General features: G+C 38.9%; 1 protein-coding gene across 1 annotated transcript in view; it reads left to right on the top strand.

Moving 5' to 3' along the window:
- atp1a2a (ATPase Na+/K+ transporting subunit alpha 2a) overlaps positions 1–17,276 on the top strand; it is a 113,660-nt gene that overhangs the window by 22,266 nt on the left and 74,118 nt on the right. The window contains exons 5-8 of the mRNA XM_041802864.1: positions 4,566–4,679; positions 5,130–5,264; positions 9,098–9,215; positions 13,610–13,878. Coding sequence (XP_041658798.1) covers positions 4,566–4,679; positions 5,130–5,264; positions 9,098–9,215; positions 13,610–13,878 — 636 coding nt within the window. The remainder of the gene's footprint in view (positions 1–4,565; positions 4,680–5,129; positions 5,265–9,097; positions 9,216–13,609; positions 13,879–17,276) is intronic.

Raw genomic sequence — 17,276 nt, 5'->3', positions numbered from 1 at the left:
TCTCAGGGTTAGAAAAATATTTAGTCCAGGCTTCTGAATGATGCTGTACTTGGGTAATGTACTCCTGAGTTTTAAAATTCATGTTTTCATACTGAAAATTTGGCATTTCTTTAAGCTCAGTGGATTGAAATGTGTCCTCTTTTCACAGAGATGTTGCTCACTCAATTATGCACCACAGGAGAACAAGAACAAATGTCTCCCCGAACCAGAGGAGCCAGAAATGCTGAGCTTAAATTGACAAAAACCCGTGTTCAGACAAAACCAGGAGCTGCAAACTGAACTCTGAATTGGAGGCAAATGTCTCCAGCACTGACAAGTGACTTTCTAAGGATACAATGTATTTCCTGGTTCAGAAGATTTTGCAATGCAGCTGTAGAAAAAAGGCATTCGAGCGTAAAAGAGCAAAACATTGTGTTGTTGCTGTCAAATGAAAGCAGCATCTTCCAGAAACTTTGCAGGCTTTAGGAATTTAGTTTTCCTGGAGAACAGGACACACAGTACACCAGCTGGCAGACGCTTTCATCTAAAGTGCCTGGCTGTCTTGTTTGCATCAGTGAGAGCTCGACATGCACCGCTTTTTTCACTTGTGAAAATATTCAGAAAAAAAACATCAGAATCAATGTTGTGTGTTTCTGTAACGCGTGGCACTGGTTCAGACAGCGTCTCTTGGTGGCCTCACAGAGCAGAGCCTCAGTTCTTAGTTTTCTGGGTTTGGGAGACAGATGTTCACTTTGAGCGACCCATCCAAGATGACAGGAATAGTACACAAGAATTCAGCTCTATGACAGCCGCTGCTTTCAAATCTTCCACTAAGACAGAGAGGCTTTGGAGGTTTTCATGGTTTAACCCTTCCTTTGCCCTCTGAAATCAAGGTTTTGCTCTTTTAAAACCATGTAGAACTTTTCAAATCCCCTTTCCTTTCACTGAAAGCACCTTGGACACGCTGCTCAGTGCTGTGCTTATGGCAGATTAATACCAGGGATGCACAATGTTGGATTTTTCTGACACTTCCAAACTCGTTTTTGGAGATACCAACACTGATGCTGACTTTATTCTGCTTCATCTTATGGGTCATTTTCAGATAATGTCGGATCACTCAGAACTCCAGATAGTGGGTGAAGGCAGGGCTCTATTAAATCAACGTTGGGCCCTGGGGCTTACACTTCTTGAAGCTGGGTTGGGGCAGGGATTCAGTATCGCAGATGTTCATCTGCTGCATATCTAGCAGCACTAGGCTCCTCTAAAACACACTTTCCAGCTTAGCTGCTGCCAAGCGCAGACTTAGCTAGCATCACTAGCCAGTGTTGTAGTACTCAAGTCCAGGACTCGGACTCAAGTCTGACCCCAGTCCTGATTTGAAGGAGTCGTGACTAGACTTGGACTTTAACTTTAACTGCATTATGACTCAGGGTTGAGGAGGAGGACTCAAACTTTTTTCACTTGTTTTGTGTGAAAACCCACCTTAATAACTGATCAGTGTTCACGCAGCGCCCAGCACATGTTTGCCTGCATGCGAGAGATGAGCTGATAGGTTGATAGGTAGCTTAAACCTTCTTTGTGCAACTTTCGCATATTTCCCTGCACATTCTAAATACTTTTAACAAGTTCCTGCTGCCATGGAATGAGCATGATTCTTGTTTTTTCCCCTGGACTTACTGGGCCACCTTCTGGTGGGTGGACCCCAGGGATCAAACCCCCCTGCATTAGAATTGGCAAGGTTGAAGGAAGTGATTTCTGCGTAGAAAGGGCGAAAATCAAAATGCCAAGTTTCCTGCTGTTTACAGCTGCACCAACTGATCACACTGACTAAAAAAGAGCTACTTGTGTTTTGAAAGTAGTGACATTTAAAGGTAGAAAGTTAAAGATGCTCGCTAAAACCTGCTTGTTTAAAGTCTGCATGAGCAGACTCAGACAACAACTGTGTTTACTGTTGCTGAAGCTACATTTATTTAACAGCTTAATTTTACTGTGTGTCTGGCCAAAATGTGAAGAAATACAGAAAAGTGGCAATGTTTCTGGAACCTCACACTCAGCAGATTATTTTTTGTTATTTGAGTGCTGAATCCATTCATGTGAAGTTACTTTGGCAGCCAAATAGCAATAAAAACATTCTCAAACCAACATACGTTTATGGTGGAAGAGTTAGACACCCAGGTTAGGATTAAACTTTTTTTTTCTAACCAAGAGAGAAGAATTCTGAACTATTCAGCCATTTATTTCACACAGATACACAAGTGAGGATGTGAGTGAAAAGGAACTTCAAACTAATTGGCTTGCTCAGGGTCGTCAGGGTGCTGGAATCAAAGTAAAATTATTTTTATGCCGCGTATTTGAAGATATCATTGACTTTGTTTGGGTCAGCTGCAATATCACTCTTAAAATTTGCTGCATACGATCGCAGCACCCCCCTACTCATTTCAAAGTAAATTTGAACCCCCTAGGACCTTTTACAAAAAACTTAAAGCATCATATGTTGCCAAAAATCAACATCCCTTTAGTTGTTTCATTGATGAAACCCTTCACTGTTTTTTTCTTACCAAAAGACCACTGTATAAACTGCTTATTAAGTGCTTTATCATGATTTTACTTAATATTTGCAAATCTAAATTTGACAACCACCAAGCAGACAAGCTGAGAGCAGGATTAGGAGAGCCACATTCATTAAGCCAGTGGTTCTCAACATAGGGTTCGGGACCCCATTGGGGGCCGCTAAACACTGAGAGGGGGTCTCGAAATGCCTTGAAAAAACTTCATACATTTTTCAAATGATACTGTTGTCACTTTCCACTAAATGTGCCAGATTTTTTCCCGCCAATTTTAGCACATTTTTGCCACCCAAAACCCCCTTTTTTTTCTCCATTTTTAACCCTTTCCACTGCTTTTTTCTGCCTGTTCTTGCTACTACTAAACCAAATCACTTTTTGATACGCCTATTTTTGCCAGTTTTTGACAATTTCTGCCTTAGTTAACCCTTTTTTGCCAGTTTATATCAATGTTTAATCCTATTTCCCCCAATTTTTTTGCCACTTTAAAGCCATTTCAGCCATTATTTTATCCCCTTTTACCTCTTTATATGCTGGTTTTTGCCATTTTTTTTGTTTTTTTGCCACTTCTTAATTTTTTTTACACTTCTAACCCATTTCTGCTACTTTTAAAACTCAATTTCACCTCTGTATCCACCTTTTTGCCATAATTAACATATTTTGATTCTGTTTTTCAGAAAAGGGATTTATGTTTTTAAGGAGTCTTTACTACATAAATGAATAAAAAATGATTTGTTTCTTTGATAAGAGTGGTTATTATTTAGGTTAATATAAAATATGGATACCACAGAGTAACCTTTTAATGGACCATGATTTTGTTAGACCCCATTTTGGCTGGGCCCAAGAAAGCTCTCCCATTTCCCCCCCTAACTGGCGGATTGTTGCACGGGACTGTTCTTGAATGTGCATGGCTGTGTTCAACCACCCTCAGGTACAGTGGGGGTCCCGAGTCTCTGACACCTTTATTTTTTGGGGGGGTTGAAACCACTGAGAACCACTGCATTAAGCAACATCCATTTCCAGAGAGGGGCGGCCACAGACACAGAAACAGCTCATCCTGAGCAGGGCTGAAACTGAGGGGTTTTTAGACATGCAAAAAATCCAATACTGGAGTGTTTTTTTCAGTCACAAACTTCGCAGTCATGTTTTGGGAACCTCTGAGACCAATATTAACTTAGCTTAAAAGGGCAAAATATGTCCCCTTTAAGGGTCCCCCTATTGTACTTAGGAATGCTCACCCAGGCAAAAATCAAAGCAATTAATTTTCAAAAATCAAGCTTATTTTTTTTTATTTATCATTGATTAAAGCTCCAAGATTAGTCCAACAAACTTGTTTTCATCTAAACACTTTTGGAAATAATCATCCAGCGAGTATTCGTGACTATTTTTTTTGTTGTTGTTTGTTTCTGTGTGCAAAACTAACCTTGACTACCTCAGAGTAGACAAAGCCTGGCATCTGTCTGGGAACTACATGTCTAGAAACAGTGATTATAAACTTCTGCCATACAAAGAAAGATTGTAGTGGTGTCTACAGAGGTGGATATACTCTCAGTTTATAGCTTACAAATTTCATTCTAGCAATCCATCCAAGAAAATATTAACATTATCTATTATAGACTGCTCTTGAATATTTAGCTCACCTAAAAAATAGGCTTTTTGTTGCACACTGACTGCCAACTATTGTTTGCTTTACTTCAGGTGCTAGGGATTATTTTGAAATTATGATAGGGGAAGTAAGCTGAAAAAAAGTGGTACCTCCAGCTCTGTTCACGTTGCTAGATACCCCCAACACAGTGACCTTTCCTAGTCTGCATTCTTCATCATCCTAAGAAAAAATGCAGTAAACTAATCAATGATGATCAGCAGAAGGGACTGGGAAGTGGGTTTACTCTTTGGAGACATGAAAATAAGTGGGTAGAGTGCATGCCTGTATGTATCCTGCACTACTTTACTCTACTGATTGATGGTTGATTGACTTGACATGAGTATTTACTGACTCTTAGATTCCTCCTTTTCCCTCAGTTGTATCTGGGTGTTGTGCTGGCTGCTGTGGTCATCATCACCGGCTGTTTCTCCTACTTCCAAGAAGCCAAGAGCTCTCGAATCATGGACTCCTTCAAGAAAATGGTGCCACAGGTAAGCAGATGCCCTCTGTGTTTGGTGTAGTCTCGCAGCTTTGTGAATCAATAAGCCGTCCCTCAAGTAGGGCTTACACTCCCACTTGAGTAGAAACCTAATAAGCTTGCACAAAGAAAGAATAAATGTTTGAGCCAACTTTGGATTGTGAGCGTGTTTGCATAAAAACTCCTCTCGCGTTATCCACCTCTAGCACTTCGACTGCCTAATTCTTTAATCTATTTAGGCTGTTTTCACTCCCTCCTTGTCTCCTTTATCCATACCTGTCTTTTCGCTCTCTTTCCTCCTTTTTCCTCTCTCTATCTCCTCCTTTCCCATACTTCTACACCCGCTGGCTTCGACTATTTTTTTTATCTCTTCTCCCTCTTCCTCTGACTAAATCCGCTCTCTGTTCCCAAACTGTCTCTCCCTCTCCCTCCTCGCCTCTCCCATCCTTTTTCTCCATGCCAGCAAGCGCTGGTGATCCGGGAGGGGGAGAAGATGCAGATCAATGCTGAGCTTGTGGTGCAGGGAGATCTGGTGGAGATCAAAGGGGGAGACCGCATCCCAGCTGACCTTCGAGTGATCTCCGCTAGCGGATGCAAGGTAGAGGAGGAGGGGGGGACTGGGTCCATCCTGGGGAACCAGGAGGTGCCAGTGGGATTACTGTAGCTCAACTTGCATTTAATTTTGCACTCTTACTGTCAATACCTTTAAATAAAATATCAGTCAACATATTTTAGAAACGTAAAGGCATGCTAACTCCAGCTTTTTCACTTGAAGTAAATCTGAGGCATGAAAGCAGAGAGTTTAGCAGGCCTTAAATCATTTTATTGGCTGAAGACGTGGTCTGATGCAATATCAGACAACCACTAAAGTTTTTACATTAACCCCTACACCAAGAATCTCAGCAGACATCAGATATTCTGGTAAGATTTTATCTGGAATCACTACTGCAAACCTGCTAGAAGCACTACAAGGAAGGTGATTCATGATGCATCCTCTGGGAATCATGGTTTCTGTGCATAATGACCACTAATGATGTGTAGATTTGTTATCTATTCATGGACTAGTTAAATTCTGATTTAATCAGTGAATAATAAAAGCTTCAAGTTTGAAGGGTTAATGCTCTGGGGGCCAATACATGACAAAACGTGACATAACACTTGAAAACAAAACCCTCAACTTGCAAATGGCACTCCTAAGAAAGTCTTTGGAAAAAATACTCTATTCAGTCATTCTAACTTTATTTAAACAGTGCCTGACAAGTTCAGCTGCAATTCAAAGTGCTTTCCAGAGCCAACAAATCCTGGTTAATTCAGCCACAAAGCTCCACTCATGTCTGATTTGTTGTTGTATTGTCATGGTAAGTGTCTTATTAATGTTGCATGTTGTACCCAGCTAACCTTTTCAATTTTTAACCCTTTAAAGGGCACCAATTGAAACACTTTGATATTCAAAATATAACCTCCTGAGACCTGAGCCTTTGTTTGGAGATTATTTTTATTTTCTCCCACTTATTTGGGATAAATACGGTCTGATAAGTTAAAATTTCAGTCTTGTCATTGAACAGGAATTTCTTGAAAAGTTCCTTTCCAAAACCCCCCAAAATTCCATAATTTAAAAAAAGATCTTAAAAATATTTTTAAAGTGTCTCATGAAAGGACTCAAATAATTCTTTCAATAGTCCTCAAATCTTTCAGTGAAAATTTCTCATCAAGCCTTAAAATTCCAATAAAAATTTCTCAAAATATTCGATGCAAATTCCTAAAAATTGCAAGCAATATTCCCATCAAAATGCATTAAAAAATAAAAATAAATTCACAGCCATGAAACCCTCAAAAATATACAAACATATCATCTTAATTTTCATAAAAATACTTTGATAACTTCCAAGCGAATTCCCTAAAATATCCAAACAGCAGATTATCCCCGCATTTCAAGCAAATACCCTCAACTTGAATTGACATTTTGGACGATTATGACATCAGTTCTAATACCAAAAATGATTGCTAAAATATAGGAAAGCCAAAATGTAATATCCTCAAACGTGGACGCAGGGTGTTAGGAGGTTAAACCCTAAAAAAATATTGGTGGACATCCTGGGACATTTTAACTTTGTCCTTCATTTAAAGTGTTACCATACATGGTTCCTCACCCACTGATGGTAAAAAAAAAAATCCATAAAGTGTATGTATATTAAAACATAAATAATGGGAAAAAGGATATCTGACTAAAATCACATATTTCACTTCTCATACCACTCGTTTTCCCTTATAGATTAATCAGAAATACTAAAAAAAATCCCAAATATTGAATTTCTGTATTATTTTGGCAGAAACAAGGCTTACAGTAGAAATAAAAACCACATAAGTATACTAAAACTGTTAGGTAGATTAAAGATGAAGGCATAACCTTAACCACAGAAAAAGAACTTGTTATGGATTAAAAAGGAAATAAAGAAACAGAAAAAAGGTAAATTTTTGATAATACATGACATGGATAATTTTTGACTTGTCCCCTGAGTAGTTTATGAGATTTTTGGGGGGCCTTTAGAGCCTTTAATGATAGAGGAGGACAGTGGATAGATTCGGAAACAGGGATGAAAGAGGTAGGGAAAGGCATGCAGGAAAGTAACCTTGTAAAGCAAATGCCCGTTTCCGTGTTTCTCACAGGCAGGAAAGGGCCACATGCCGGATTCGAACCCTGGCCTCCCGCGTTCATGGGGCGCACCTTAAACCTCGTGGCCACCTGCATTTCATCTGTGAGATTTTTTTAAAGTGAAATGAGACTTTAAGGAGTAGTATACTCTTGTGAGGCTGATTGATGGCCAGATGTGCAGGCTGGACTCCTTTGTGGCAACTTCTCTTTGTTGTATTTTTGGGCATCACTGGCAACACTGTATGTCTCGTGCTGACAGGAGAGCAGGAAAGGGAAGAAGCAGCTGCCTGATGCAGGAATGGCAGCTGCGCTTTCCCGGGCCTGATCCAGGTCACCACATACTGGGTGCTCAAGACCCGATGGACTGGTCCAGACGTCAGGGGTGATCGCGTGCATCGTGGAGGGGTTAGCCTGGCAGATACCTGGAGAGATAGTGCATGGGCCTGGAGGATGGCCACGAGGAGGCCAGAGCAGTTCAGGACCAAAGTTGACTTGGCAAGTGCAAAACTGACATATGCTTCCATACCTGACCTGCCCTGATCTTTAATCACAGCAACATGGATGCATTAATGCTGACAGTGCAAGTTTTGACTTTTATTGTCAATAAAACCCTTACACCAAGCACTGGAAGGGTTTTATTGCCAATAAAACCCTTCCAGTGCTTGGTGTTGAAAATCAGCATTCACCATAAACACTGTGTATGTGTCTCTTACAAATAAACCATAACAAAATGATAATAAGTAAACAAGACGGCAGAAGAATTGACTGAATAAAAGGTAGGATGTTGAACGGTTAAGTGACAAACACAGCAATATTGATTTAATAAAATAAAACAAAATACAAATGATTGAAATAATGAGAGACAGGAAAAACAAACAAAACATAAAACTATGTTTAAAAAGTTTAATAAAACAATCTAAAAATGATTGTATGTTTATAAAACAGTAGACTGTCAAGAGGAAGAAGAAGCTTAAAGAGCGACACAGCTGCACAGAAACTTTACATTGTGGACCAGAAAAGGTCACACTGGAGGACGGTTCAAACCTTTTTTACTTTGCTGCAGATGGACTGGAGGAACTTTTGTTAGACTTTATGGTGCTTCCACTGATAAAGAGACAGAGCTTGAAACAAAAGACCTTAATCCTCTGGTGCACAAAAGACTTTTAGGAAAAGCATCGTCTGGTCAGTATGAATGTCTGTAAAACGGTAAAATAGCCGCCTCTCTTTAGAACTGAATAAAATACTAGATAAGTTCAACCAAAACCTCGAGCATCAGTAAATGTCAGGGGCCACTAAACTCAGAGGGCCTTATCCACACAGCTCTTTGATTATCTGTACAGAATGTAAAGGCAGTCCACGCCTCAGTATTTGTGAAGATATTGCAGTCTGGACCAAAGAGGAGGGATGTCAATATTTAGGTCTGATGTCAATCTGTTATTTCTCTCTATAAACCTTCTGTTGCTGCAGGGTGAACATTTTCAGCCAAATGTCAGCCTTTAAGCTCAGACAGAATTTATTTCTGAGTTTGTCCAACTGGAATGTGAGCAAGGCAGAAAATAGTGTGGTGCTCAGTGGTAAAGATGTCTTAACCTGTAGAGGAAAAACTGTAAAGATTAAAAGATTTTGAGAGAACAGACAGTTTAGACATAGCTGGATCGTTACATCGTCGCTCATGTTACTGATTCTTCTTCTCCCCTCTGTCTGTGTCTCCTGTGTCTTACCCTCAGTCTCACCCGGTAACACTGCTCTCTTTGTCTGTCTTTGTGTCTCTGTTAAAGGTGGACAACTCCTCTCTGACGGGAGAATCCGAGCCTCAGACCCGCTCCCCAGAGTTCACGCACGAAAATCCTCTGGAGACCCGCAACATCTGCTTCTTTTCTACCAACTGTGTCGAGGGTCGGTAGGCCACATCTGGACAAGATTGTCTCTTATCGCTTCTAAATGTCTTTTTTCGCATAGCCATCTGGAGATCAACGTAGTCCGACTTTGCTACCCAGCCGTGAGTGGTTTTATATGCAGGATTTATCAAAGAAGCATATCAGTCCACTCTACAGTAAAGAGTGTAGCTTGTGAATTTTGGATGCATTAAGATTATCAACAAGTGTTTTTATTTGAGATTCAACTGCTGGGATTTCAGTTATTTCTATGAATCATCAGATGAGGATGTAGTGAGCATTTCAATGGGATTTTCTCTTGAGACTCTTTAACTATATGAATCTGATTTAGATTTCTAAAGTGGTTCCTTTAAAGCAAGAATTCCTTCTGCAAAAAGCAAGAAATATTTTCATTTTGGCTGTGTCTATTTATGTGGTTTAATCTTGCTGGTGGCAACTATTTTTGTACAAAATCAGTGCAATTTAGCATTTTTTAGTGCTCAGCGTCTGCAGCTCAACCTCACACACCAGATGTATGAGATATATTGCATCCCCATGTTCCCTTTGAGAAAGACAGAACCATTAAAAAATCTTGGAGGTTGATTGGTAGAACGTTCTGTGTGACATTCATGATAGGTTCTTTGCAGATGACATCATGCAGCAGAGGAGAGCAACCCTTGGGGGGCAAGTTGTGATTTCTACATAGAGAAAGGCTACCGAAAGGCTACATTTTGAGCTGTTCACAACTATCACAAGCGAGCCAACCTTACCAGTGTTTCCTCTGCTGAGCTCCATCTCACCAACCTCCAGCTTCACCATACTGACAGGAAATCCGTCTCTTCTTAGAGATCTAAATCATTAGGCTCAGCTCATTAGAGCTGGTTGTTTGGCTCCCAAACGGCTTTTGGTTCCAGTATGGCTTTTCAAATGTAGGTTAGACTCTTGGTTCCCAACATGGGGTCCGGGACCCCCTTGGGGGGGTGGCAGAGGTTTCAGAGAGGGCTCGAGGACCTGTCTGTTCTGAGGTTATCAAAAGTAGGTTCACTCAAACTATCTAAAATCGTGATAAAACCGATATGAATGATTCACACAATAATCTTTTGGTAATAAGACTAGTGTTTTGGGCTGTTTTGGTTGGCTTTAAATGATGAAAACAATTCAAAATTATGTGTATTTTTGATAGCAACTTGTCGTTTTTTTCGTGTGGGTCCTCGTGAGCCACAGCTATTTGGTTGGGAACCACTGGGTTAGACAACGGTGAAGAAAGTACACAACTACTCAAGTAAAAGTACAGTTACTCTGGTTAGAATTTACTGAAGTACAAGTAAAAGTTTCTGAGGAAAAATAAAAAGAATTTAATTTAGTTTAACATAAAGTACTGACTAGCTACTCAGGAGTTGTACAGTAAAATATGATCTTTACTTAGGGGCAAGAACAGCAAGAAAATACCTGTAGATCTCAAACCAGCTTGTTCAGGTACAGTCACATGTCTATAATAAAGTAAAACCACTGCCAAATTGACAGTGTTTATTTCCACTCATAGAGTTAAATCTAACACTGAAAAGTCTCTCTGCCAATCCACACTACATTGCTTAAAACTACACTTTTGAAATAGTTCAATATTTTGCAATTTAATAGAGCTGCAGGAACTCCTGAAAATCTGTGGCGAGGTGGGTCTCCTCTGGTAAAAACAAGGCAGAGAATCAACCTAATAGCAAGGCAATGCGTACTAATGAAGACTGCACACCATGAGTCTATTAGGAGCACCCAAAGTCACAAGCAGGAACTCTAACTCAGTGGAAAACTTCACCCATAGTGCAAACTGAACAACAAGAACAACAACAACAACAACAAAAAACAACAACAACAAGAATCCACTGGAAACATGAGCAAAAGAAGTCCAGCAAATCACTGTAGATCAGGCACTAATCTAATCACAACTCAATAAATCTAAACACTGCCCAAGTGCATGATGAGGAACTATGACCTACACAACCCCCTAGATCTGAAATGCAGTGAATTCAACAGAGCTGAAAAAAGCACAGGAGTCCTTAAATCTTAACTAAGAAGAAGTAAAAGTGCTTATTTTAAAATTTACTCAAAAAATTACATGTAAATGAAAAAACTATTAAATGACAGTAATCCAGTGTTCATTTTGGAACCTATTTTTAATATTAGTCTTAATCTTAAGAAGAAATGTCTTTTAGTTTTAGTCAATTTAAGTCATTTCTAACCTTTTTAGTTTTAGTCTAGTTTTAGTCCATAAAAAGTCTTCACATTTTAGTCTTTACTTTTAGTCCAAGCATTTATTCTCTGGTACCAAATTATGATAGTGATTATGATACTGCCAAACCTGGAGTTCCTACTTTCTACAGCTGAGAGGCAGAATAGCTACAGATGCATTGTTTTTTGACAGATTTACCCACAGTGGAGAAATATCACGCATTTTGAATGTCTGACAAAAACGTAATTACATTTTAGTCTAGTTTTAGTCATCTCAATGAAACTAAATAGTCAGATGAAGGGAATTAAGAGTCTTGTACTGAGTTCAGAGGCTACCTGAGCCCCTTTTTCATATTAAAATAATTAAATTATTTTCACATAAATGCTTTTAATTTAAACATTGATGTATTTCCAACTGAAGAAACCTTGTGGGGTAAGTGGTAGCTAGCTCCTGTTTCAGTGCCAGTTTCTTTTCCTCCATCCATTGTTGTCGTCTAACCTCAGGGGTGGAAAATATCTAATTACATTTACTTGGATTACTGCTGTGTTCATTTCATCGACTAAAGCTACGCCTAAAACCATTTGTTGACAGCCTTTTTTTCCATGACAAAAACTAGACTAAGACTGACAAAAATAGATCTGTGATGACTAAAACTGACAAAAAGTATGACGCCAGGAGGCCTTCAGGCTTGAGTAATTTTTGTTATTGATCGCTACTACACCTGGTAAATCGGTGAAACTGTGGAAAAAAATCACAGTGTGCAACGTGTAGAAATTGTGTTCAGTGTATCTAGAATTTTCTGATGATAGTTGCAGGGTAGAGGCACATTTACAACTGTACAAACTTTCCTCTGTTCCCATTCAGTCCTCAGTGCCCCCCCCCCCTTCATGAACCCCAATAGACATTTGGGTTCACATGATTGCAAACAACCGATAGGCCAATCAGAGTGGTGAAACATATGACACCGTGGGCATGAGTAAACTAAATAATGTTCAACCAGGATTTCAAAATATAAGCACAGCTTGAAGGTGACAATGTAGATCATGCACTGACTTTCTATTGATCCAATTAGCTCATTAATCAACCAATCAATGTTTCATTAAACACTGATGTACTGCTACAGAGCTAGTGATAGTGTCAGTGAAAAGCTCCCTGAAATCAAGTTCATGGGTGCTAACCATGATTCAGCTGACGCTCTGTCTAGACCCCTGAAACAGATAAGAAAATAACCAGCAACAAATACTATTTATTTATCTGCTGTAAAAATCATAAAGTTACTTTTAAATCTTTCACATTATCTTTATAAGCAGACGGAGTTGATATATCTTTGCAGTTAAAACTTCCTTTAAGCCTCTAAGGACTTCTTGTCTGTGTTGACTTATGGGCTGATGCTCTTCTTTTATTTGCTTCTCATTTCAAAACAAAAAAGACACGCTGAAAAATGAATTCAAATCATTTTAGTCTAAAGAAATAAACCATAAAAACGAACTTGTGTTTAATTTTCTATCTCATAATTTCACACCCTCTGTGTGGGCTGTGATGGAGGATTTATTAAAACAAAATTAAAAAAGAGCATGTTTCCACAGAGGCTCTAAAGTTATTTAGTAATGCAGGGAGTTTGGGTTTTGATGTCCTCCTCCATCTGAACACAATGGAGGTAACATAATTTAATTATCATGTTTGTTGTGCTCCCAGCATTAGGAATGACTTTTTAAAAATTCAGTAGCAACATTTTCTCTTCAGACATAATGTTCCGTTTACTGTAATTTACCCTGAATAGTCCACAAATCTTGATTTAACTCAGGGATGGCAAGGTCTGTGGATGACATTATTTGTAATTTAACTGATTTAGATTCTTTTCTCACTCCTTCAGTCCTTCGCTCAGGCATCTGCTCAGTCCACCCAGCCATCAATCACTCCCCACACCTGTAATTCACCTCCATCCATCACCACTCCTCGTCCACCCTATCAACCCTCCCTCCTGTTTACTAAATACAACACTCAGCTCCTGCGGTGTCTTACATCCTGTTAACAGTCATTTGTCTCTTTATATAATGCTCTGAGAGGAAGAAATGTTTGAAAAGCTGACATTTTGTGGACAAACCACCCTGAAAGACTCCAAGTTTGGAGAGTGGATCTGCCTTTGATGCCTTTTCCCAGAGAGACTAAGTCTGAATCCCTCTCCCTCTCAGGTACGGCCCACGGGATCGTCATAGCCACAGGTGACCGAACTGTGATGGGTCGCATCGCCACTCTGGCATCAGAGCTTGAAGTCCGCCGTACCCCCATCAACATCGAGATCGAGCATTTCATCCACATCATCACAGGCGTGGCCGTCTTCCTGGGCGTTAGCTTCTTCATCCTGTCGCTCATCCTGGGCTACACCTGGCTGGAGGCTGTCATCTTCCTCATCGGTATCATCGTGGCGAATGTGCCTGAGGGCCTGCTGGCCACTGTCACTGTAAGTCCAGGCTGTTTTTTTATTCTTATGATTGATGCTCTTTGTATAAAGTTTTCTAATTTCCACTCAAATGAAAAAGAGTTTTTTTTAAAGAGCAGATCAGTTTGGATTTTTTAATATGATTTTGTGTCCCAGCACGCCCTCTTCTTCATTTGCACATAATAAAAAAAGGTCTCTTTGTAGCAAGGACAGCTTCAAACATTCTTCCGGGACAAAAAGATTAAACAGCGCTGCAGGAGGAAAGACATACTGTAGTTTGGCTGCTCTATTAAAGCAAACAAAAATAATAGATTAAATCAAAATAGTGTTAAATTACTTTTAATGCTGTTTTTTCTGTTTTGTATTTTTCCATCATATATTTAAAAGAATGACTCTCAGTCATGGTAATTAGTTGTGTCTAGATGCAGAGGAATCATGAACTGTAGTCTTTTGGTTATGCCCTGATTGTTTGAGTTTGAGTACAGTATGTTCAGAAAGTATTCAGACCCCCTTTATTTTTGTCTATCTTATTATGTAGCAGCCTGATGCCACAGTAAAAAAACAGAAAATATTCTCATTAATCTACACTCAGTACCTCAGCGTGGCAAAATGAAAATAGAGTTTTAGAATTTTTTTGTAAATTTATTAAAAAATAGAAAACTAAAATATCACATTGACATGAATTATTCAGTTCCTTCGCAAAAACACTTAAAACTTAGCTCCGGTTCTTCCCATTTCTCTGAATCATTGTTGAGATGTTTCTACACCTTAAATGGATTTCACCTGTGGTAAATTGCATTGACTGGACATGACTTAGAAAGACAAACACCTCTCTTGAGAGGGCCTCACAACTGACAGTGCACATCAGAGCAAAAACCAAGCCATGAAGTAATCTATGTAATCAATTCAATAAATCAATAATACTTGATTTATCCAAATAAAAACATTTTTTCTGCAAATGTTATGGCCGAAGGCTATCAGGCCTAATTACATCTCCTGATTATCCAGCTGAAGTCATGTATTAAAGCATTGATTAATTAATTAATTAATATTGAGTTATTCAAATGATAACGTTCTGCAGTTTTGTGTTTTTTTTAACCATTTAAGCATTAACATGGGTCCCATTTGTTGTTTTTTGAGTCTGACAGTATCAAAGAGCCAGTGATCACTCCTCTTTCTATTGTAGGAGCATTGAATGTCAAGTGTCCAGTTTTATATGAGTACCCACATATTTTCAGCAGGAAGCTTGAATTAACAGAGAACGTTCATACCCAGCTTCAGTGTGCCCATTATCTCTGACTGGAGTTTGAAGCTCTGCTGAGCTCACCAACCCAGAGAAAATCTGGCTGCTTTACATTTTCAAAAAGTCTTTCTTCTCTCATATCAGTGATACCATATTGCATCATATCATATCATAATGTATCATAACATATCATAACATATCCTATGATACTCTATCGTACTGTACTGATCGTATTGTATCGTACCGTACCTTACTGATTGTATCATATCATATTTTACTGTACAATATGATACTGTATCATAGTGTAGTGCTGCAGAATAGGGGCAGTTTATTGATGTCACCTCAGATTCAACATTGTCATTGAAAGTCTTGGCCACACTCTTCCTTTTGCAACACCCTACCTGTGTGAGATAGTTGTTTGTTCTGCTACAATTAAGACAGAAAAACGAAAACAAAGCTGGACATTGAAAATGCCCTGAGATTGTGACTCACGGCTGCAACTAAGACTTAAGAGATCTCTAGCACCAAAAACGTCCACAGTCCCCACTGAAATTATTGCAGGACTTACAGATCTTAAAGATGTTTATTAGTTTGTATTTTTTAGCAAACTTTTCATCTTCAGACAGTCTGAATGTTAAAACTCAACATTTTTAGGTTTTATGCTGTGGTAAATACAACAAAAAAGGAATGTATGTGCAAAAATTTTGAATGCCTGTGTTTAAGTCATACATTTACAAGTTTTTTACATGTTGATATGTAAGGTTAGGGGCTCAGTGTTAATTTCGTCGACTAAAACTGCCTAAAACCATTCATCGACAGCCTTTTTTTCCATGACAAAAACTAAACTAAGATTAACAAAAATAGATCTGTGATGATTAAAACTGACAAAAAGTAAGTTTAGTTTTTGTCAAGATGACTAAAACTAGACTTAAATGTAATTTTGTTTCCGTCTGACATTCTAAATTCGTGATATTTCTCCATTGTGAGTAAATCTGTCAAAAAAAAATGCAGCTGTTGCTATTCTGTCTCTCAGCTGTAGAAAGCAGGGACCCCAGGGTTGGCACGGTGAATATAACACAGTAGGCTACTATGATTTGGTACCAGATTAAGGCAAGGAAATAGATGCTTGCACTAAAAGTAAAGACAAACATGAGGACTGTTTATGGACTGAAACAAGACCAAAACTAAAAAGGGTAGAAATGACTAAAATGGGACTAAAACTAAAAGACATTTCGTCTGAAGACTAAGACTAAAATTTAAAATAGCTGCCAAAATCAACACTGGAATGTTGGGGGGGGATCTAAAAATATTTTCTTCTGCCAAAGGAGGCTTGCCATAAAAAGTTTTGGAACCACTGGTGTAACTTATCATATGATATCAAATTGTATTGTATTACATTGTACCTCACTGATTGTATCGTATCCTACTGTAACGTGTTTTTTAAATTTTATTTTGTAAGGTACTGTACTGTGATGTACCAAGCGTACCATGATGTACTGAATCATATTGCATCATATTGTATGGTACTGTATTATATCATATTGTGATGACACATGCAGTTTTACAAACTGCTACAAACCGCTATTTTTTTACTTTGTTTTGGTCCCTTCACCACCTACTATCTTTGTTGGTGTGCTGTTATTGCTTTGAGGTTGCCTTTCAGTATGTCGATGAGCTTCTTCTCAATAACCACAAGCCAAAAAAACTGAGCCCAAAGAGGCTTTTAATTCTCTAAATTCAAGCAGGAAATTCTAGTTTGGTGTTAATTCTCCAATGCTTTGTTTTGGAGCATCTGTTTCCACATCATATGGCGGCATTTCATTCTCTTTTAACATAAAAATATTGATTAGTCCAGCTTTAATCAAGCCAGTTGTTGAGCCTCTGATATTTTGCCTGCTGGCTCGCTCTCGTGGCTCCTTGGCACACCTAAGTGGAACGGAGCCATTGTCAATGTTATTAGTTACACCTGTGCCTTTCCTAACTCTAATTTACCTTCAGTGGATGTTAGCTTTGGCGCTAATGATGCTACAGAACACAGCTAAGCAGGTGATTTATTACTCACCGTAGGAGTGGAAGTGCATCTAACTTTCTCTGCAACAATAAACAAAGTGTGAGCCGAGAGTTGCCAGTTGGCATTTGAAATGCCATCAGTCGACATTTCACTGGCCCCAGAAAA

Source organism: Cheilinus undulatus, linkage group 13 (genome assembly GCF_018320785.1).
Source record: "Cheilinus undulatus linkage group 13, ASM1832078v1, whole genome shotgun sequence".
Taxonomy (NCBI): domain Eukaryota; kingdom Metazoa; phylum Chordata; class Actinopteri; order Labriformes; family Labridae; genus Cheilinus; species Cheilinus undulatus.
The sequence above is the reverse complement of the archived record's forward strand: the minus strand, read 5'-3'. Positions and strand labels throughout refer to the sequence as shown.